Genomic DNA, 24,682 nt, shown 5'->3' on the forward strand with positions numbered 1-24,682 from the left:
AAATACCTACTCAGGTTTCCCAACCATTCCTCTCAAATACTAGTCTACTTGGGTAGTCATTAAAGTTTCTCCTGTGCCTTCAAGAACCTCATTTTAGCTGCTGGGACATCCTCTTGCCGTTCATTTCACACACACACACACACACACCCAGCTCAGCAGGAGTACATGTTGCAATGAGCTTTGCTTCAGAGCCAACAGCCTGGCCAAGTTCCAAGAATTGTCACTAATGATGTTTACCAGCCAGTTGGTGCTGCAACAGTGGTGCAACACACACACACACACACACACACACACACACACACACACACACACACCATTTCAACTACTGCTCTAGTTGGAAGAGCTGTGCCTAACAGAGGTTGGTTCCATGCCTAATTTTATTTTTTAATTGCTACTAAAGGCCTATTCCACCAGACATGAGCAAACTCTCCAAATACACTTTCTATGATAGAGTGGTGGTCTCCACTGATCTATCTTTAACCAAAGGCATAGTAAGTGTATTAGTCTGGGGTCTTTTGGTTGCAAAAGAAAGGAAACCCTGCATCAAGCTGCTTGAGGAAAAATTAAATTAATCAATAAATTAGTAAAGAGACGATGAAAAATGTCCAGAGACAGAGTGGTCTTCAGATAGCGATTGTTTTGAGAAGTCAAATTATATCAACAGGTCTCATTTCTTTACAGTCACTGAATTCTAGCTTATATTTTACTAGCTTCATTTTCGGGATTCGTGGGAAGGACTCCAACAGTTCCAGGTTCATGTTATCTGAGTTCAAGTTCAATAATAAATAGACAGGACATCTGCTCCTGGTAGCTTCCACAACAAGTCTCAGACTTCATTCTGATTAGACTAAATTGAGCCACGTGCCCCTGTGGCTTGGTCACATCCCATCACTGGAGTCAGAGATGAAGAGTCTCAAACCTCATGGTCTGAGATTAAGAAAGGGGAGGTACCACAAAGGAAATGTAGAATCCTGCTATCAACGGAATTAGGCTGAACCTAATTCTCCCTAGTAAGTCTTTCCTCTTTCCCTAATAATCTCTAAGAAGTTGTACTACAAAAATGGTCAGCTTTGAAAATAGCATATTAAAAAAAGGAAACAAACAGATAAGTAAGAAAGGAGTATAGCATATGGAAATAGGTTCACTCTCACTAGTAACCCAAGAAATGTAAATTAATAGAAACAATATTCTTGGCACATTGGCAAAATTGCTAAAAAAAAAAAAAAAAAAAGCCCAGTACTGGCCAAGATTCAGGGATTGGAACACTCCCACAATTGATTTATGAGATATACGGGTAGTTATTATTGATTTCAAAGGGCAAGCGGAGATTATTATCAAAATCTTTTAAAATGAGCATGACTTTTTTTTTGGCCATGTGGTATGTGGGATCTTAGTTCCCTGACTAGGGATCAAAGTGCAAAGTCTTAACTCCTGTACTCCCAGGCAAATTCCTTTTGTCTTAATTTTTTGGCATGATTTTTGACCTCAGATAAATTCACAGATGTGAAATTGCTAAAAAAAAATCATTAAGGGTATAAACAAAAATTTAACTACAAGGGAGATTTTCCCAGTATTGCTACTATAAAGCCCCCAAGGAGGAAATATCATTAATGTCCGACAGTAGGAGATTAGATAATATAATTATGATAATCCATTCTATAGGCTATCATACCAACATCAGAAATTACCTTTCAATACGTATTTGTTGGCATGACTTGAAGGGAGAAACGCACTCCAGGGAAGAGTTACTATAGTGGGTAACCATACAGCATCATTTACTAGCTAAGATTAGTAAATTAACTTCACTCTTATCTCAAGATGCTCCACGGCTCCTTCTGTAAGATTTTCCATAGGGTTCTAAAGACTGAGATTCTGCTCAGGGAAAGGTCAAAACACCTGGGCACCTTCAATGGCTACAATCTATTGTTCCTTCAAAGATATTTTTTTACATATTTGCTTAACAATTGTTTAAGAGAGCAGCTGAGTGTTACATGGGGAAATTAAAGACGGTGAACCACAGATGGCATGAACTTGTCCTAAAAGATAGTTCTGAAAGTCATGTTTGGTTAACATACAGCAACTTCTACAAAAATTAATTCTCTACATTAAAAAAAAAAGCTCTTTTCCCATTCTTTATCCTATCATCATGTAGCAATTACTTTTCAAATCCTCAGAATAATTCCACGACAAATAGATCTCACCAAATCAATCCCTCTCAAACAAAACCAACTACAGACACAGCTATTCTCCATTTCAGTTTTCATAACTTAAAAATGTGAATATTCCTGGTAGACTGGCCTGTCTCAGAGTGTTGTTGGGAAGATCAAATGCGATAACTCCTATGAAAGCATGAAGGATAAAAGCACCGTACGAATACGAGGTATTAGGAGTATGAATTCATCAGAGGTTTAACATGCACTTAACAAAGCATCTCTGAATCCCTATCTAGTCACTGGTTCTGCATAGCCTTCACATTCTCTTCCCACAGTCATTTCTGAAAACCAGACGTTGATCTGCAGTTTCCTTGCAACAAAAGGACAGGGCCCTCTCTACTTTCAAATTGGAAGAGGGATTATAAAAGTGTGGTGTTCCAGGCTGTTGAAACTTAAGATAATTAAGTAATGGAGAGAAATATCAAAGATAATGCAAAAAGCAGACAGACATGCCTGGTTTAGACCGGAGCCTTAAATGGAAAAAGGCAGCAGCATAAATGAGTAGAGGGTTAAGGGTTTTCATACTATCTCATTCAAGCCACAGAAATTAACAATCCTAAAAGATATAAACTTTTGAGAGTTTGAGAGTGAGAATTCTTTGAGAACCAGCACCCAGTACTACTCTTAGTAATTTAGTGATGTTTTATAGCACTTCAAGTATCTTCCCAAAGGAAAGCAAAAAAAAAAAAAAAAAAGTTGTTTCTTGGTAAGGCTGTGCCTCTATACTTTAGACTTGGTATTTTTTCCACACTCCCTTTATCATTTTTGAAGCATGATAAAAGTTTAAATAAAAAATGGATGGGTCAATAATAAGAATACTGAAGTTCTCAAATGCCCTTCTTTTTAAACCCCACCCCAATTACATCCCTCCCTTGAGGATATTTACAATCCTCTATGACACATGCTCTGTACCTTCTTGGTTCAAGGAAAACACACCTACAGCATTTCAAATTAACTACTGACCCTTACGCTCACACTATAAACAAACCCTTTTCAAAATCTCAATTGCATTGTGTCCACATTGATTAAAGCTTGAAGCCTGGTGACCTCATGTGGTGTTAACTTCTCCCATGCACCAACAGCATTCTGCCTTTCTACTCAATTACCCCCTTTGGTGCCAGAGGATCGCTACCCAATGAACATACACAATGGGCTTCTGCTTCATTACACTAACCAACAGCAGGATAGAAATAAGCAGAAGAGGAATAAACAAGCTAATTTATCATGAAGACAGAGCAAGCTTTCACCAGTCGCGCCATGGAAAACTTCAGTGGTTAACAGGAATATCAATAGTCTGGAGGTTATGTTTATGATCTTACAGATTCCAGACAGAGCCAAATGGACCCTCAGTGATTAAAGAATTTCATAGATTAGCAGGTGTGAACACATGCACACAAAAACCATGCCTTAAAACTCTGGAGTCCTACATAAAACCTACCAAATAATTATTTGGGGAAGCACAACCCAGGGCTTTGGATAATGTAGACTGACACCCTGGTAATTTGCCCCAAGTGTTCAACCTAACTTGGGGGCCCCTCTTATTCATCTTTGACGAGGTGGTCAGGAGGGACCCAGCCTCTTTGTGAGAGGGGTCTGGATGCCCCCCTTCATTAGGCATGGCAAGGACACAGCAGCTGATTGAATTAACAACTTTGGAGGGCTTCAGTCCCAGTTCCCAGACATTAGCACCATCATCCAGAACAAATTAAAAGTCTCACAGCAATTAAGCAGATTTTGAAAATGAATTTCCCATGGTTCAATGGTTCAACAAGCAATCTTGAGTTAAGTATTAGAGAGGAGTTTTAGAAGGAGAGGAGGAACTGACTGCTGAATTTCCAAAGAAAGCACATAATTGGTAGAGGCATAAACAATAAACTTCTGAGCCGCTGCTAACTAGGCTTTTACATTTCTTTTATATAAAATTGGAAATAGTCACAGAAGTGTGAAAGAATAAAAAATTAACGTGGACCTGTATTAAATGGTGGATTTTAGGAGGATTCTTTTCCTTTTTTCTTTGCTTTTAATTCCTTTAACATCATTGTATTCTGGTTGAAAACAAAATTAGAAGGCAACAAAAATGCATCTTTCTAGTCCCTAGAGTTTAATTTCACACAGCAATCTAAACATGACTCTAGAACCACCTACTTCTCCCTGAACCTCTGTATCCAGGTTCAGAGCAGGCAGAAAACCTTTTATGAACTCTGAGAGACTTCACACTGGGAGCTCATTCTTGGATTAAAAGAATAAGACTAATAATAAAATAACATGCAGCACTGTCTATGTGCTTACTGCTTACAAGTTACTACACACACAGTTTTCATTTCACAAATCATTTTATATAATCCTCACAGCAATGTTATAAAACAAGCACTATTACTCCTATTTTACCCAAGAGATAGAGGAGGAAACTCTAACTCGGAGTTTAAATAATTTTTCAAGATCACATAGCCAACAAGGGGTATGTGCCTTGTTAAGAACTAGGATTTCTATTCAGTCCTTCCAAACCCTTGCTTACATTTAGAATAGCAAACTCTCATTTCCAGTGTGGCTTTACCTAGCCTTTCGAGCAGTAGATAGGTTCATGGGGCATGAACACACATACACAAGTGGCATTATTTTAGAGGGGAAGGCCTGAATGATGATGTGTGATGACCCAACCAAGGAGGAATTCCTGTGGCCTCTTTCAAGCCTCCGTTTTCTCTTCTTCACTCCCCTACCTCTCTCCTGACTCTTGCGCCAGACTCTTGCGCCAGCCTGTGTCCCCTCCCCAACACTCTCACCTCTCTCGGTGAGTGAACGGTAGGTTTGGCTAAGAGAAGTCAAGTCCAGCTTTTGTGTGGCTTCTCCCCGGTTTCTGCTTCCTTCTCTTTCAGTTTACATCTCCTTCTCAAATCTCTGTTCCCACATCTCCACCTAGCTCCACTGGAAAGGCAATAGGCCCAGGTTCCTGTTTGCCTGCAGGCACATAATCTGCACAGCATGTTTCAGTACTGTTCAGGAACCTGGAAGAATGTGTGGATGAACTCATTCCCACCCACCAGACCGACAAGCTGAACACAATGGAATGCAGAGGTGGTTTATTCGAATGTCTTTTGCTTTCTTGTCAAGGGCAGCTATAAAAGCTGACATCATAAATACATTACTGATCTCTAAGAAGAAACATAAATACATCTGCAAAATTTTAGAAAGGAAACTTTGAAAGATGCATTTTCCATCTTTAAAAGCTTTTTTTTTTTAATTAAGCAAATCATATATTTTTTTAAAAACAGCCCTCATGGAACAGAAGAAACAGATTTACTTCTTAAAAAAACCACAAAATTCTATTACGGTTCACATTCTCACTTGAATATTCAAAATTCATGCACAAGGTGTGCTCCCTTTTTCCAAGCAAACTTTATCAACTAGTATGGATTGTTCAGTTGCTACGTTACGTCCCACTCTTTGAGACCCCATGGACTATTGTATGCCTGGCTCCTCTGTCCTTCATTATCTTCTGGAGTTTGCTCAAACTCATGTCCATTTTGGTCGGTGATGTTATCTAATCATCTCATCCTCCACTGCCCTCTTCCCCTTTTGCCTTCAATCTTTCCCAGCATCAGGGTCTTTTCCAACGAGTCAGCTCTTCACATCAGGTGGCCAAAGTACTAGAACTTTAGCTTCAGCATCAGTCCTTTCAATGAATATTCAAGGTTGATCTCCTTTAGGACTGACTGGTTTGATCTCCTTGCAGTCCAAGGGACTCTCAAGAGTCTTCTCCAGTACCACGATTCAAAAGCATCAGTTCTTTGACCAACCAGTATGGATAGCCACATTCGATTTTCTGCCTTTATGGCCAAATAAAGACCAAATACATAAATCAGACCTAGTAGTATAATCAAACTCTGAACTAAAATTTATAAAGCTATCTCCTTTTGTAAAGGATTTTGAAATACTGTAGTTGGCAACATTAGTTGCCTTATCCGTAAGAAGTAATACCCTGATCCCTTTTTTCTGAGTTTGTGCTTTATTACAGTGTTAATATAAACATCTGTTCTTTGTAAATTATTGTATTGTCCATGGTTTTTGAAAAATTTAAAACTAGAATGGTATATATGTGTTTATATGCATTGTATCTAATCTATTCCAGGCAGGTTTTATCTAAGCATGATTTTAGGGGTAGTTTTTAAGGTTGTTTAGACTTTAAATATCAGAGAAGGCGATGGTACCCCACTCCAGTACTCTTGCCTGGAAAATCCTATGGATGGAGGAGCCTGGTGGGCTGCAGTCTATGGGGTCGCAAAGAGTTGGACACGACTCAGCGACTTCCCTTTCATTTTTCACTTTCAAGCATTGGAGAAGGATAATGGCAACCCACTCCAGTGTTCTTGCCTGGAGAATCCCAGGGACGGGGGAGCCTGGTGGGCTGCCATCTATGGGGTTGCCCAGAGTCGGACACGACTGAAGTGACTTAGTATAATCAATGTAACAGTAGACACAGGTAATGAAACATTCTCCTAGCAGTCTGGAATTTTGGTTCAAACCTTTTCTCCTTGCAACTTCTCTGGACCCTAGTTTCTACAATTAGAGAATAGCCTTAGTTTCTACAGCTAGCATCGAGGACCCAGCACAGCCAAAAATGGACAAATAAAATTAATATATTTCTTTTTTAGTTATAAAAGACTAGCCCAGAAGAGAGTGTTACAAATTTTAGGGCTGATCTTAAAGTTGAAGTATTTTGACTGCCTCTCTAACAGGTCCGAAATGCAAGGTGTTTATTTTTTCAAAAAGTATTACCGAGTATCTATACCATACCACCCTGTGGTAATCATGGAAAATAAAGATGTGCAAGATAGATGACATGTTATCATGTAGCTTATAGTCTTATAGGAATTATATTTTAACTTTATTTTTTCTTTATAATTCCTTGTGATACACCATGGTAATTCTAGCTAAAGTTTCAGAAGTAGTTAATATTTTATAAGGGAAAGATCATTTTTTTCCTTGAAGCTTGACTTTCAAACGTCTTTGTCATTTATGTTCTATCTAGAAGCAAAAACATTTCCCAATGGACAATGACTTCAATTTTATAATGTAAAACAGATGAACAACTGGGATTTGCTATGCAGCAAGCATGGATGGAATCTTTCTTCCACACATTGAATGATAGTCATTTACAACTCAAGCTACCTGGGCTCATCTATGCTACAAAGAGCCATGAGTACTGGCAAGCATTTTAAAAGGCAAAATTTAAGATTCATATTAAATCTTAATGAAAACTATCACTAACTGGATCAAAAAGTTAATTGCTCTAGTTCACCAAATGTGTGGATGACATGCTTCTTGAACTGTCGGCTTGCATGGATTATGCTAAATGGGAAAGCGATCAAGCAGGGTTGCTGGGGTTCTAATTTTATGTAATCCACTAAGAGGCAGAAATAAGCTGCCATGAGCCTAACTAGATGTGGGATGACTGAAAAAAAAAAAAAAACTTTAAAAAGTTAATTTTGTCAACTTCTAATTCAGGGAAATGGCTAATGTATATTGATGAATTGAGCACATATGTGCAGGTAACTTATCTCATTTAAACCCACAACCACCTGTGAAGGAGACATTTTTAGATGAGAAAGTTGAGGTTCATAACATGCATATGGTTTGTCCAAGTTGGATAATGAACCAGACCACACCACCCTGATAAACCCTAAAACCACATGCCATCAGTTAGAAAATCTGATTTTTGAATGCAAGGATCAGTAAGTCTATCGCTGAACAGAAACACAGGAAAACTTTGAGCTAACACCATGCTTTTTAGTGCAACAATTTCCTAGGAATCTTATAAGCACCCAAGTCATTAAAGACAACTTTCAAATTTCTGTGCCAGTGTTGCCTGGCAGGGAGAGTTACTCTAACATGAGATGCACAGAGAATCAGTGGCTTACCTGGACAGACTTGGTATCAGTACCTAACCACATCCTGACCTGGAAATGTGATCTTCTCAAATATATACTAGTGCTGATTTTGTTTAAATACCAAGCCTAGTGCTCATCTTTCTCCCAAACTATATTTTCTCTCTGTCTTTTTTAACAGGTAGGTGGGAGAGAGAAGAAGGGACATGAAAGAATTACCTGATACTTATGAAAGAAAATAGAAAATGCTAATTGAACGGTGACTTTGGTATACTTTTCGTTTAAAAATCTGGCTGCTGCTGCTAAGTCGCTTCAGTCGTGCGACTCTGTGCGACCCTATAGACGGCAGCCCACCAGGCTCCCCCGTCCCTGGGATTCTCCAGGCAAGAACACTGGAGTGGGTTGCCATTTCCTTCTCCAATGCATGAAAGTTAAGAGTGAAAGTGAAGTCGCTTAGGCTCAGTCGTGTCTGGGTCTTCGCGACCCCATGGACTGCAGCCTACCAGGCTCCTCCGTCCATGGGATTTTCCAGGCAAGAGTACTAGAGTGGGGTGCCATTGCCTTCTCTGTAAAAAAAATCTTGGGTGTCTACAAATTATCCTGTTTCTTTCTCTTTTATCACCTATTATCCAGAAACAGCATGTTCTCATGGAGCAGAACTCTGTTCCGTTCGGGCATGTTTAAAGACCAATGCCAGCCAAGGGTTTAACACGGGCTGGCTCATGAGCATGCAAATGCTGTACAATTAGGAGGAAGGGTGCCTGAAAAGATGTCCAAGGCCCTGGAGTTGCCGGACACAGTCAAGAACCTCCCCACCCTACACAACTCCACCTCACAGTTTTGCAGAAGCTGATCTCTTCTAAGTACAGGTGTGTTCTTTTAAGTGACAGTAAGGCCCCTGGTGCAATCTTTCCAAAGCTTCAGTTAAAATCTTATCTACAACTTCCCATAGCCCAGGCACGCAGGAGCTAAAGTCAGAGCCCATTTCACACAAGCCAGGACTAGCTCAACAGACCAGAGAAAAGAAAGGAATGTGGGGATGTGTCTTTTCTGCACTTGAGGCATTCCATTCTCAGGCGAATTACAACCTAAATGAGAGCAGATAAAATACATAAGAACCTGGTGTAAAAGGAACAGAAAAAAAAGACCTCTGCCTTGACAGAGGGCTGGGTTTCACAAATATGGAACTCAACTTTTTGGTTGTAATCACCTGAAGACCAGCATGCTAAACACAGACTTAAAAAAAAAAAATTCATTATAGTTAAATCAGAGGATGCGAAAAACAGTGCTTTGTGACTCTGTTTAATATCAACAAAAATAAAAGAATTTACCCTGTAATACTTGTACCTCTGAAATCACAAAAATATGCTTGTCTATCACAATGGCCTAAGGCCTTCAACATTTTAAGCCCTATTTTGGCAATTTGAATTTTCAGTTTGCAATTACCTTCAGAGCGAAGAAATCGCAGAAACAAAGCCTGAGCAATTTTGTTGTTTCTTTGGTATGTAAAACAGATCCAAAAAATATAGGGCATGTCACTTCCCCTAAACTCACTACGACTTCAGAATTATGCCTGCCACAAACAGCCCCTGAAAGCACAAAAGTTAGTCACAAAATTTTAGACAAGAAGCTTCAGACTGATGAAGTCTTAAAACATGAGAACGGCACTTTGGTTGGATTGGTAAGGACCACAGTACACTTTTTTTTTTTTTTTAATTTACAGTTTCTTAGGCAAGACAAAGGGGATACACTACACTCTCAGAAAGCAAGGAATTTAGCTTGTTTTTAAGTATGTAGTATTCTTTAAAATCCACATAGAACAGCTTAACATTCCATACAATCCTATTGCTTCATGAGAAATTAGCTAAGAATATTAAGTACACAAAAGCAAGCAGGAGAGGACAGTAAAGTTATTAATTACTATTTTATTTTCAAGGAACAGAAAAGTCAACAGAGCTTTAAGAACCACAAACTGGAATTTTCTACCCAATAACTCGAAGGTCTGATGATTTTCACCCTGCAACTTGGGAGGAGATACATGCTTGGAGTGCTGACCTTCATTAGAATCTGAGTCTAAACCAAGACTCTAATTGTGTAAACTGAGCCTCTTCCCTTTCTTGGGACTCTGGTCCCTCCTCAAAGGAAGTGGGACAATTGATCTCCAAGGCTCTTTCAACTTTGCAATTTAATAGCAGAAAGTTCCACAGCTCCCATTGAGCCCAAATAATACCAAAGTGGACAGATATTGCAGATCCAAAAAGCTGCACCCAAGGCAAGCGTTAAGACCACACAGATTTAAAGTGGAATCAATTAACACGCGCCAGCCTATAACGTAATGAAGCCACTGCAGTGGGGTGGGAGAGGGTTCTAGTGTGAAATGATCTGCCTATATCCAGATACCCCACAACCTTGGGAATGCTCCCTTTCTCTTTCTGTGTCCTCCTATTACCTACCACCTGCCTACATCTCTTTGCTGCCAGTGAGTTTCTACGGCAAATCGACCCAACTACTGTACACTTAGAAAATGGCATAACCAAGCTCTATTAAAATTGTGTATAAAGCAAAAGTAATAGACCTGGAGCAAAATGTGCGTGTTTTAGGATAACAACTTAGACTCATATCCTTTTTCACTAGTTATCTGCAACAATATTATTATAAATCTACCATCTTGGGAAGGCACCTTATGAGACATAACAATTATAATGAGAATCCATGTTAGAAAGTAGTTGAACTCTGTATGCACTTTCAAACCCAAAATGAGTAATGCTTTGGGTTATTTCACTTCCCTCTGTCTAAATTGATCCATGAATCTGGAGGTGTTTGACAAAGTGGTGGTGACTCAAGAAAGAAAAAGAATAGAAAATAAACGACCTCAAGGCTACATTTTTCCAAATCTAAGAGGAGAGAGGTACAGAGAAAGAAAAGTAGGAGAGACAGATACAGGGTTAAGCAGATATTTTCAGCAAAAAGTCCTCTGAGAATTACATCTCTGGTGGCCCTGACTCCATGAGAACCCAGAGGGTACCTTGTCCTTGGGATCGTGGCTTCCTTACTACAATCATCCATGAAATAGGAGGCTCTGCCCCACATCACAATTGAGGGCTGGCATCAAGAAGCTTCTGTAACTTATTTGAGATCACGAAGATCACAGATGGTCTGCTGAGTTACAGTCAAGTTCATCTCACCGATATGATGCTGCCCTGACACCAGGCTCTCTCTCTGGGAGGAGCTTAGCCCAAAACTAAAAGCAGCAGTTAATTGGCCCCCAGCCAGCTCTCATGAGCTTAACCTTATTAATCTGGGGCTGGAGGGACAGGGAACAGGGAGGGGGGATGGACTGCGTCATTTAAGGATCAGTTACCTTCTTCCTAAAGAAAAATCATAATGCCTTGCCAAAACAAATGTAATAACTTGGCCTCTTCTTTCAATCACTTCTGCTTTCTTGGAAATGTGTACTTATGGATAAAGCCTCTGAGTTAATCCAGGGAATTAACTGGAAGATTAAGAAGGCCCTATAATTCCTGTGGGTCAGTGAAAAAAAAAAAAAAAACACCCTTTACCAAGGAATATTAAAAGAATAGAGTAGGGAGAAAAAAGAGGGAGCAGAAATTGCACTTGGAGGCCCAGGATTTAAACAGGCTTTGAAGACAGAAACACTAGCTCAATTTGGGAAAAATGTGTGGCATCAGAAGTAGATTCTGGAAATCCAGGCATAAGCTATGACCCAAAGAGTGTTCTCATGTATTTGTAGCTATTGTCTAGTCACTAGGTGGAGTCTGATTCTTTTGTGACTCCCTGGACTGTAGCCCACCAGGCTCCTCTGTTTATGGGATTTTCCAGGCAAGAATACGGGTACGGGTTAGCATTTCCTACTCTGGGGGATCTTCCCAACTCAGGGATTGAACCTGTGTCTCCTGCTTGGCATGTAGATTTTTTACCACAAAGCCACCTGGGAAGCCCTCTCATATGTTGACAGAGGCCTTAATTTTTCTTTCCTGAGTCCATATCCTACCCCTATCTCTTTTCTCCATATCCACCTCTCTTGTATTCAACAGTGATATTCAGGACCTACTGCGTATGCTAAGTCTAGTTGGCCTTCAGGTCAGGAACTTCAATGAGTTTTGTTTCCAACTATCAGTCACTGTCGGCTATGTGCAATCATTTCTTTTGGCGGGGGAGCTGGGGTGTAATTATCTCAGGCTCAGCCTTCCCCAGCATGGCTTGCAAGCACTGGTCAACATTTACAATAGCTGTTGGAAAAGGTTAATATGTTTTTGTTGTCATTGTTCAATCACTAAGTTGTGCTCGACTCTTTGCAACCCCATGGACTGCAGCACACCAAGCTCCCTCTGTACTCTACTATCTCCCTGAGTTTGCTCAAACTCACGCCCATTGAGTTGGTGATGCCCTCTGACCACCTCATCTTCTGTTCCTCCCTTCTTCTCCTGCCCTCAAGCTTTCCCAGCATAATATATTTTAGGAATTGGGATTATTTGTACAGAAAGTAACCAAGTCAGTGAATAGTACCCAGGCAGTAATGGGAGCATGTGGTCTGGGAAAGGGGTAAAATCAGAACAAGCCAGTCTGAACTTTCACCTTCTATTGAATTTGTGCAGAATGTTTCATCACACTTGATTCTTTGTTTCCAGTAGAAACTGAAGGAACAATAGAAGGAGAGTGACATTAGACTTGAGAGCATGGCTTGATTGAGTTCAGGATCATGGACTTGAATGCCAGGCCTCTTATTATCTCTACTAAACCCAAAAAGATCCTGATGTGATTAAGTGAGAACCTAACATTCATCTGAACTCTGGAGAAAGTACCCGCTGCTCTAGGTTGTTATGTTCACTAAATAAATCAACACATCACATAAAATGTTTTCTATAGTCACCCAGTAAATCTTCAAAATGCAACAAATCATAATTGACCAAATCCTTCACTACTGGTCAGATGACACTCTGATTATTGCTTTTGCTCCTCTACAAAATTTAATTGTGTGTGGAACATGGTGGGGGAGGGAGGGATGGAGAGGAGGGAGAGCTAGTGTTAAAGGGCTAAGGAACCTTAGGGTTTTGTGTATTCTAAAACAACAGTCCCCAATGTTTTTGGCACCAGGGACCAGTTTTCATGGAAGACAACTTTTCAACAGAGCCAGGTGGGAGGGGATGGTTTGGGGGTGACTCAAGCACATTACACTTATTGTGCACTTTATTTCTATTATTATTACATTCGCTCCAACTAAGATCATCAGGCATTAGATCCCAGAAGTTGGGGACCCCTGTTCTAAAACATATCAGCTGCTCTTTTTCTAATTATCAATCCTTTTAGATTAGCCCTATAAGGAAAAGGGAAAATTGCAAAGCATTTCACTACCAAGTCTGAGAACTTCAATGCCTCAAGATCCTCCTCTCGATTCCCATCCCCGTCTGGACACTCTTTCTGGGATCCATCCACATATGGCACACCTGTCTGTTCTACTGCACCATCATCATACCACCTCCAAGAAAACACAAGACCAATGAAATAGACACGATCACTTCATGTCTCGATGCTCTCTGTCTCCCATCATCTCTTAGAGTCTCCATCAAAACTGAGAGCAGTAAATCTTTCAATAGAGAAAATCTACCAGCATTTTTTCCAAAGAACAAAATGTACCTATTCAAGGTATCAGCATGCAAGCCTCTGGTTTGAAACGCCCTCATTATTAGGCATGGGTGTGTATATAAACAAAAATCATCCTTTGGGGAAAATGAATTTTCAACTTTCAGTATGAAGCTCTTCTTTCAACTGCTCTGCTATCACTGCCAAACCACACCCTCTAAAATCGCTACAGCCTCAGTTGGCTTATTCTCTCCTCTTCCTTTGAAGAAGCCTAGACCTCTATAACTGTTTAAATATGTCAAAACCACTAACTAGAGAAAATAAAATCGAGTAATTTTCCTTAAGGTAGTAGAACTCAAACACCTTGTGGCCGATGAACTTGGCTGCTCAGCCATCTAGATGATTCACAGAATCACAGAGACTGGTTAGAACCTGGAGAAATTGGATGGACTGGCATATGTAGACTTCCCAGAAGTTGTCCTCCTTTAGCCTGGCAAGGCTCTGCTTTATTAAGTACAGCTGGACTCCATTTCACTTATCATCAGATTTTTTTTTTTCCTTTACCATGTTACCCAATGGTTAAAAATGGGAAATTATTTGCATTTGCAGTCTTATTCATCATGCCTACATTCAAATTATTTCTATTCAGCCCTAGAAGTCAAGGCTTTGGCAGGTAGGCACAGGAGCACCTAACGGTTGATTATTCTGGATTGACTGGAATCCAATCCTAGCTTTGACCCTGACTAGCTATTAATACAGAGAAGGCAATGGCACCCCACTCCAGTACTCTTGCCTGGAAAATCCCATGGACGGAGGAGTCTGGTAGGCTACAGTCCATGGGGTCGCAAAGAGTCGGACACGACTGAGCAACTTCACTTTCACTTTTCACTTTCATGCATTGGAGAAGGAAATGGCAACCCACTCCAGTGTTCTTGCCTGGAGAATCCCAGGGACGGGGGAGCTGGGTGGGCTGCCATCTATAGGGTCGCACAGAGTCGGACACAACTGAAGCGACTTAGCAATAGCACCAGCAGCAGCTATTAATAGGCAGCCTTGACCAATTTTACCAGAGCTTTCTGTATCTCAGTTTACTTATGTGTAAAATGAGTACAACAGCATCAATGTGGCAAGCTTTGTGTGGATCAAATTAAATAAAGCCTGGTACACAGTGTACATTTAATGCACATTAAATTATCTATATTGTTAATATATTTATTTCAAGATGAAATATTAATACAGCTATTTGATGACATAATTAACAAGGCTTCTCATTTCACATACTCTCAAATTCTCCATAAATGAGTGAGAACTATCATCATGTTAGAAACCTCATTGTAAGAAATCTTTTGCTAGCAAACCTGTATTAAGAGGGACTCTTTTCTACCTCTAGCTCCCCTATGTTACTCAGGCTTCAAATCTGGTCTTTGCTAAGCACAGTCAGCATTGTAGTCCTATCCTAGGTACACATTAGAATCTAACCAATATTTTGCACACTAGGCAGGTACCATTCATGAACTCTCAGCGAAGGACTTTCATACAATTTCAAGTTCTAAATCTCCATAGAAACATCTTTATGAGGAAGATAAGGTTAGAATCTTTCCTCAGTCTACATGGATTAAAAAAAAATCTTTTTAAAGGCCACATTATTGCAAAATGTCAACCAGCTAGGAAAGACTTTGAGTCTAGGTCTGGGTTCCAGGCAGGGAACTTGAAAATCTTACAAAGCCATACTATTATCTCAAGGAAATGTTTCTTACTCTGAAAAAGAAAAAGGGAAAGTTCCAATCGAAGGCTAGACAGGCTGTACTAAATGATTAGATGAAAGCATGATTAGAGACTGTTAGCACTAGCATTGATTTTGTTGCTATAACCAAGGAGACAGCTTAGTTTTTTAAAAGTTAAATAATGTAATTTCAATCTACAAAAGATTTTGCATTCTTTACAAAAGAATTTCTCAAGTTGCACGGTACTTCTACCAACCATATTAGATACTCTGGTAGTTAACAACAACAACAAAAGACATAGCTTAGTCAAATATGAAATGTTACAAAATAAAAAGCAGAATCAAATACAGAAAAATGTGGAGTAACATCAACCAAAAGTCAGTTCATTAGTTATTTTCTCAACAGATACCCAAACACTTAGGACTGCCAAGTATTACATTATTAATATATGCTAAAATAAATACCACGACAAGCTTAAAACCTAATACACTGAGAAACAAACCCTTATACACTTTGTATAACTGTAATTTTATTTAATTTCTTAAAATTCTGCCACTTTCCAATAAATGACAGTAGCAGAAACAAAAACTATTCGTATGAATGGACCATAATCAAAACCATTCACAGTACCTATTCAAACAATAATAGCATAAAAACATGGGCCAGCTCCTTGAAAAGCAGTAATAAGTCCATGTTAAAACTGAGAAAACTGATAATAAATGTGTATATATGTATGTACATCATACATATATACACACATAATATTCTCAGCAATAAAAAACAATGAAAGATTGTTCACATACTAAACCTTTGAAAGAAAGTAATCTTTCCTAAAGAAATAATAATGGTCAGTTTGTTGATATTTATTTGGGTTTAAGTTTGGAATATTCTCATTTATGGGTACACTTAAAACAATGCAATAATTTTCTATTCATCCAATCCTGATCCTTTATACTCTTACCAGTCTTTAGAACAGGTGGGAATGCTGACCTGCTTTTCCAACCATTATATCCCCCAGACATGACTAATCTGAAGCTGAGCAAATTGCACATAATAGACCAGGGAATCCAGTTCATGATTTTTAGTCGGCTGTACTCTTGTTTCAGGGAACATGGTCTCCTCCCCTCCCCCCTTCCACCACCCTGCAGCTGCTTCTCCAGGAACAAAATTCACCAAACGTGAAATCAAAGGAAAATTATTTTTAAATTTTCTGCAGGCTTATTTTTAAGAAGGCTGAAGATTAAGCTATATCCTTAAAAATATTTTCTTTTCCTTCAGGGATTCTTACATTTTTAAATGAATTCTAAATACAAAATAAGTTATCCACTTAGGAAACCTTCTCAATACATAAGAAAATAATCAAATGCATGATTTTATAAAGGCTCAAAGTTTGTACAAAAGCATGGCATGGCATAATTCAGTGAATTCTTAAGTATCTCAAATTCTACCATATAAGATATTGCTTTCCAGAGCCTTGTTGCAAAATCCCATTAAAGGTTTAGACCCTGGCACAAAACAAACAAACAACAAGTACAAAAACAAACCAAAATAAAAAAGCTCGGTTCTAAGAAGGTTGCTGGAGTAGGGGAAGATCCCTCTTATTTCCTTTTTACCTAGTGTTTAAATTTTCCCCCATCAATTCTATTTTTTTTAATTTTTATTTTTACTTTATTTTACTTTACAATACTGTATTGTAAAGTAAATTCTAGAAAGCTATAACCAAACACCACTGTGAATGTCATATAAAACTCTCAAAAGCACTGGGAAGTCATACAATTTCATAACTGAAAGGAATCTTAAACTCTTCTGAAAAGGTTCCTCCTCACCAGCTTAGGTGCACGGTTTGTCAATACTGTTTGGGGGTGGTGGTTGTTTTTGTTTTGCGAATATGTGTGTAGTGTACTTACACCCTTACAATAAGGAGCTTTGCTATTCAGCCCCTCCCCTTTCTAGGCAGTCATGTTTCCTTTCATCTAGGACAACAGTGATCAAAAAGGAACATTATACCAAAATACCAAGGCCAATTCAAAGTGAAAATTTCACTTTCTCACTTGGCCTCTGCAAATGAATTAGAAAGACACTGCATAAGCAAGACACCTGACATCCTACCATCAATATGGTTGAGCACTGGAAGAGCTCTCCTTTACTGGGGAGGCTGGAAGCAAAGGTTTCTGGACTTACTTTCCACTGCTCCTTTAGCTACTAATTCCACTCGTCCACTTTCTTGAAGTTCCATCCTTTGCTTAGTTTCCTGCCTTCCAGTTTGCTGGGGAAACATATCACTTACCTTTTATTGATATTTATTTCCCATATTTGGGTCTTGGAGCATACCTAAGTTCTTAGATTTAACAGCCGGAAAAAAAAAAACAAAACAACACTCTAAGTGGTTGAGATAAAGGCTAAGCCACTAAGTGTTTACAATGAAATGGATCTGATCTTTTCAGCCTTCAGGCCAGGACTAGGGACACAGTCTTAGCAACTGAGGAAGGAGGAAAGGTAAGAGGTAAACTTACACAATTTTCCCCAAGAAGTGTTATACAGAGATAGAAAGTTGTCTTGTTCCAGGAAAGCTGGGACTAAAGCAGTTCATTTACTGAGGGGAAATCTAGACTATCACTAACTTTTTGAGATTGTCACCAGGTGCGGTCACTAATCAAGTTCTATTGGAAAAACAACCCTTGGCACAGCTTACTCCAAACGAACTTCTCTTTGAACATACAACCTTTCTGAACCTATGGCAACTCCAGCAGCCACTCGCGACTGCCCTTGGACCTTCTCCTCCATATTAAGATTCCAGAAATGATGCCAGTTCCAGAAGGACTCTAAGAAACCTACAACAGTGGATAATGGGCTAGATCAGCTTTAGAAAAGGAAAAAGAAACACACACCAACAAATACCAGGGTACTATGTGTAATGGTTCGCTGCTTGTGCAAAAACCTCAAAGAGGATGAAGGTCAGACAGGGATAATAGGCCAATTTAATTCTGAAAGCACAAGGTGCAAGAAATTTTAATTATGGTCTGCCACTGAAATCACACAAGATCCAATGGCATCTAACTGCAACTGCTCATCAAGGGAGACAAGAGGTATAATTGTAACCGCTGCATAATCACTGTGAGGGCACAGGGAAGGCTGCCTTCAGCTCCCAGTAGAGATGTATTAAGAGCCTCGAAAAATCCAATACAGGGAAACACGGAGATTGCACTTAGCTAAACAGGAGCTCATGGGATTGGGGCGGGGTGGGGTGGTGGGGGGTAGGTTTTCAAGAATTAAAAAATTAAGCTGTTTGACCCAAACTGAGGATATGAGCTTGGAAAACTCGGGACCTCTTTCTGCTTTGTGGATACATACAGAGAAAGGCACGTTCTCCTCTAGAAATTTCTCTCCTTGATAAAGCTTCACCCACTCTCCTTTGTTTAAACTGTTAGCTTGAATGTTACAGTGATTTACAGAACCAGACTCCCCTTTCATTTATTCCCATCCAACCCAAGCCTGGAGACAAAACGCCACGCACACGACCCCGGGTGCCCAAGCCTGGGCCGTTCTCACAATCACGACGACACCCGCACCACGCGAGCTCTGGAAAAGAGACGCGCGCAGAAAGCCCCTCCGTGGACTCTCCACTCCGCAAAGTTTTACAAATCTGCGAAATAGGGAAACGAAGCCTTGCATCCGCACCCGCGGCGAAGTTGGCGCTGAAGTTTGCGCCGGGACGTCCTGAATCTCGAGGGGGAGGGGAAAGCGGCTGTGCGGAGGGGCGGGAGGATGGAGATGAGACGGAGACACGGCGAGAAGGGAGTTTTCTGAGTGGAAGGTCCATGAAACCATCTTCTTCACCCGGGAAGCCTGTTTAGCTCGAGAGGTTCGGGCGATACACGCCGGGGAGGTCTCCCAGGGGGAAGCTGTCACCTGCGGGGGGCTGTGGCGGGGGCCGCCCTCCGAGGCGCCAGGGCAAGACCTGAGGCTCCAGATTCACAGGCTCTCGGGGCTCTAAGAAATGGGGGAAGGGAAATTCCCCAGAGGCCAAAAGCAACACACCTTTCTGATACGCGTTTTCCCCTGACCTCTCCAACTTCCCGCGGCGCTGGCCGAGGACTTTCTCCCACCGAACCTCACCCATCCAAGCTCCCAGCCCAGGCTCGGATTTTGCCAATGGCTGGGGGTGGCTTGGAGATGCGGCGAGGAAGCAGAGGGCACGAAGGTCAGGACCCAAAATGCAAACTCTCAACCCCCAGCTGAGACAACCAAAAGCGTTTACACATGCAGAGATCACAGCCCAGTAACAGGGCTCGGGGTTGCGCCGGGCGCAGTTCTCCGACTCTTCAGTTGTTCCTAATAAAGTCGATTACGTTGCCCTCCCGGAGCTGATTAGGAGGGAACCGAGAGGAAAAGGGGGGAACGCGGGAAAAAGCCGGGGGGAGAGCAATCAAGTTTGTAACCCAGCGCTTCCTCGCGCGATCCGTCGCCATGCTTAAGATTCCCACCCCCGCCACCCCCCTCTTTCCTTTCAAGTGGATACTGAAACTAGGCCAAAACTTTTTCCCCTCCTTTTCTCTTAGCCACTAGACTGGATTGTGCCCCACGGAGCCCCATGGAGCTCTGCTTTCTTAAGCACAATAGCCGGACTAATTAGATCATAGAAGCAAGGCAGTGATACTGTAACAAGTAGCCCGAGAGGCAAAGAGGGAAGGGGCCCGAAAAGAGAGAAAGGGGGAAAAGTTTGCAGCTCTCGCACTTACCAATCAAGCCTCCCACCAGAAAGGCGATGATTTGGAACACAAGCAGAATCCCACCAACAATGCACAGCTTCTTGGTGCTCATGTTTTCTATAATTGCCCCAGCCATTTTTGCGCCCCCCTTTTTCTTTCCTCCTTGAAATAAATGTTTTAGGGTGTGCTTTTTGCTCCCTCCCCTCTCACGCTCCCTTCTCCCTCGCCTCCTTTCCAGGCGCTGCAAAACTTCAGGGGTACGGGAGCGGGGCGAGGATGGGACCGGGACGAAAGGCGCCCGCACGGATTCCCCCGGCTCAGCCGGCTCGGGCTCCCCCAATGCCCGGAGCTGTGATTGTGGCCGCTCCGCCGCCTGTGGACGCTTAAAGGAGCAGGGAAACGATCACATGACGCCGCCTCCCTCCCTTTCTTCCTCCCTCCCTCTCGCGCTTCCTCCCTCCCTCCCTCCCTCCCTCTCTTCCTCTCCCCCTTGCCCGCCAGTGCGGGGCTCCGAGCTCTGGCGGGTGCCGGTGTCCCGCTCCCGGGTCTGGCTGGCAGCCTGTCCCGCCAGGAACTGGTATCGTTGAGGGGGTTGATGTTGTTGTTTAGTGGGTTCCCCCTACTCCGCTTCCCACACGTTTCCTCTTTTGGTGCGAGATTTAAATCACCCGTGGGCAGCTTTGCAGACCTTTAACTTACGCGTTGACTTTAGGAAACGGTCCCCGCCCCCAACTGCTAGAACTCTCTTTAGGAAAGAGGAGAATTTTTTAAAGGGACCCAATAGATGCTTAAGTCAAAGCACGGAGATGAGGAATAAAGTCTCAGCTGGGCTTCCTTCTGCCAGATCCCAGCCTCGTTATTGGGCAAATACCCAGCAAAATATCCCCGCTGCACCCCTTGAAGAACTCTGCGCTCCAGCCAAACCAGGCCACTGTTCATTACCACATGATCCCCCCACTCCAAAGGTTTCCAGAGCCTTAACTCTGGCTCTTGCCCTAAAAGAATATAGCTTACCCCATCAGAGTTTTTTAAACCTCATTTAAAAACCAACTCATCTGAAAAATCTTGTTTATTTTCTAAACCACTTCCTTTTGATATCTTCAGGCAGTAAGCCCTTACAATTCCTGTGTTTACGTTCTTACCTCCTATTGCAAGGACTTGTGTGTACACGTTTGTCTCCACCATTGAGCTGTAAATTCCTGGGGATAGGGACCGAGTGCTATTCATCTTTGTACCCCCCGTGGTGCTTAACAAAATTCTAACTCTAGTAGGTCCTCCGTAAACTTTTGTGGAATGAATAAATAAATGAATATGAAAGCAAACCCACAGTGTGCATTTCAAAAGCCTGGGACCTTATTTGACTTAGAGGGAACACATACTAAGTTACAAGGTTTGTCTTTTTTTTTTTTTTTTTTGGTAAGGATTTATATTTATGCTTAACTTTCAGGGGGAAAGGCAAGTGGGACCCTAGAGATTTCCTGCTCCATCAAGCCTAAATTCCTGGGCCTGGTTGTTCCATGTTCCATAAACTGGACACTTGGTCAGTATAACTCACACTGCCCAATAGACCCTTGGTTTGGTAACACCCTATTCCCACACATACACCGTTTCCGCCACCCACCACCCCTTACACACCTAGTTTCTTGATACTCCCCTCCAGCTACACCCTCTTCATGCCAAGGGAATATCCCAAGTCCTGTCTCCTCTTCTCTGTTTCTGATTTTTCATTGCCCTTATAGAAGACGCCGTGAAGGTTATGCTTAATAAGTGTTCATTTCTACCCTCCAGCTAGACTAGACACTCCTTAAGGACAGGTGCCAAACTATATATATATATATTCCATCTCCTTGAAGTCTAACAGTTTTTAACAGTTCTGGGGATACAGTTGCTATTCATTTATTCTTCCTTTTAACCCTTTAATCAATAGGCATATACTTAATTTGTCCTAAGCTTTCTTTTCTAAGTTCTTGAGGGTACCAAGATATGAAGACACTTGCCCTTGTCCTGGAGGAGCCCTAGTCTAGCTGTTATTCACTAAATAGTGATTAACAATCTTTAAAGAACACCAGATCAAATGGCAAATGGGCAGAAGAGGACAGAATTGTGGTTAACAGTTTGACTGGTACCTAAACATAGATGGACCAGCAGTGGATTATTTGTATTTCTTCTTTACCTTTTCAGAACCTTTTACATCTTTTTTTCCCCCTGTCAGGAGGAGGTTCCAGAGCATCATATAAAAGAAGTAAGAATGTCCTCTCACCTCTGCTGCTAGTTAACTCTCCATTCTGTGTTCTCATTTCAGCAAGCTGCCAACGTCCACACATTTAAATAATACTGCCTTAGGGTTAGAATATCTTTTTTAATATCAAGGGATATTTCTAAAGTAAGGTTGACAGGATTCAGTATCAAGATTTACTCTCCATTTGATACCATATTTCACTATTTAAGAAGAAATAGTGTCCAATGCTCAAGTAAGAATTGGGTCCATTAGATATTCTTAACTAGTTGCATTGGTTTATTTGTTTAAAATTAGTGAGTTCTCAATTCATTTTCTTATCAGCTGCTACAACACACTGGATCCCCTTAGCTCCCAAATGCATCTCTTCAGAATAACTGGCCTAACTCTTTAGGTTCCAGTGTCCACATCTGGAAACTAGAGACTTGGAATAAAGTAGTGGTTCCTCACAAAGATTATCCCCCTATTGTGAACAGGTACTTATATAACCAATTTAGTTAAAAACAGATATTTCTAATTGCTAATCAATACTTCTAACTTGTCTGAGATTACCAATATTGCCAAACCGAGTGTAGGGCAGACACATGTTCCTCACCCTGAACTGCTTTAAAAAAAATTCATGATGTCTATTATGTCTTTATGAATATTAAAAGTGACTATTAGATCCATATTTCCCAAGGGAATAACACAGCTAAGTAGAGACAAGCATGAGCATTTGAGTTGCTGGATCTAGGTTGGTGCCTAGATCCCAGCTCTGCCCTCTTGCTATATGTGATGACTGTAAGCCATTACACAGTCACTTACCCATTCTGAGGTTTCTCATCTGTAAAATGGAGATAGTACCTGCCTCATGGTATTCTTGCAAGATATGATGATGATGATAATGATAATTATATTTAGGAGCCCTTAAGTGAAAACAAAACCCTTGTATTAAACTGATCACTAACTGATTCTTTCTCAGCTCTAAAAGTTCATCATATTATAGTTATTTTTGGAAACATATTTTAGGAGCTTCCTGAGTGCTTAACTCTATTTGACAAAAGTGCTAATAAGGCCAACATCTGGTATTGAACTCTGAAAAACACTCAGTGATCTTTAAACATTAAAACATCCTATTTTAAATCTACTCCCAATCACCAGTGTGTATGTATGTTAATCACTCAGTCGTGTCCAACTCTTTGTAACCCCACGGACTGAGCCTCCAGGTTCCTCTGTCCTCGGACTTCTCCAGGTGAGAATACTGGAGTGGGTAGCCATTCTCTTCTCAAAGGGTTTGTGGTCATTGGGTAGTTTGTCCAAAAGACAGATAACCCAAGGGTGTAATCCAACTCTGCTAACTGAAGTTGATCATTCCAATTTCTTATCATTAGACTTTAAAGTGGGGATCTTGATTTATACATTGATTTATTTGAAGGGTTTGGCATATGGAAGTTCTTAAGGATGTGCAATGCATGTTTATTGAATGGATGAATGAATGAATGAATGAACATATGAATAAATAATAACTGCAGGTGGACTCACTGCAACTCCTCCCCCTCCCCCAGTCCCATTCCTACATAACAGTTACCATCTGGCATGCTTCCCTGCACTGAAGTTTGCACACCTATCTCTATATGTACTGTGTTGTCACCCCTGGCTTACAAGCTTCTTAGAAACAAGGAGAGTATGACCTGAGCCTTTTTGTCTCTCACAGCCTGGCACAGCAGGTTGCACAGAGAAGGGTTCAGTTCCTTGAGTTGAGAAAGACCCCTCTGGAAGCCAAGGGTGGCATATTATTATTGTCATTGCAGTAAATGTAACATAGAAATAGAAAAGAATTGTATCTACCTACTCAAACACCTAATTTACTTCTCAGAGGGACCTAACAAGAGTAATAACCCCACTCTGAGGCTTCTCATTCTCATAAATAGCTTTTATCCATAAATGGCATCCCCATGGCTCCTCCGCTGTTGGTATTTTCTCGTAGTTAGTGCCTGTGAATGTGAGCAGGCATTTTGGGTTCACACTCTATTATTCAGTGTCACTTCTCTCTCTCACTCTCCCTTTCTCTCTCTCTCTCTCTGTGTCTCTGAATATATTCCATTTCCTTTAAAATACTTATTTTTTTTCCGGACAGAACCACCCTTCCCATCTTTCTCTGAGTCCCATTGTCTTGTTTTGTGTATATATACAAGACTTTTTCCAATCCCTCCCTTCACACACTAATCTTCAGTAGCAACTATTTAGAACCCAGAGCGTGGAAGATCAGTATTTCACCCTTATCTTTAGATGAATTTGTTTAAGTAATAAATATCCCCACCTCTGCTCCCTTTTATAC

The 24,682-nt window shown here is 41.0% G+C and overlaps 1 protein-coding gene across 1 annotated transcript in view; it reads right to left on the reverse strand.

Moving 5' to 3' along the window:
- The window catches only part of WLS (wntless Wnt ligand secretion mediator), a 116,267-nt gene extending 95,702 nt beyond the window's left edge, over nucleotides 1-20,565 (reverse strand). The window contains exon 1 of the mRNA XM_005678278.3: nucleotides 20,160-20,565. Coding sequence (XP_005678335.1) covers nucleotides 20,160-20,265 — 106 coding nt within the window. The 5' untranslated portion in view covers nucleotides 20,266-20,565. The remainder of the gene's footprint in view (nucleotides 1-20,159) is intronic.

The sequence above is a fragment of the Capra hircus genome, chromosome 3, assembly GCF_001704415.2.
Source record: "Capra hircus breed San Clemente chromosome 3, ASM170441v1, whole genome shotgun sequence".
NCBI classification, from domain to species: domain Eukaryota; kingdom Metazoa; phylum Chordata; class Mammalia; order Artiodactyla; family Bovidae; genus Capra; species Capra hircus.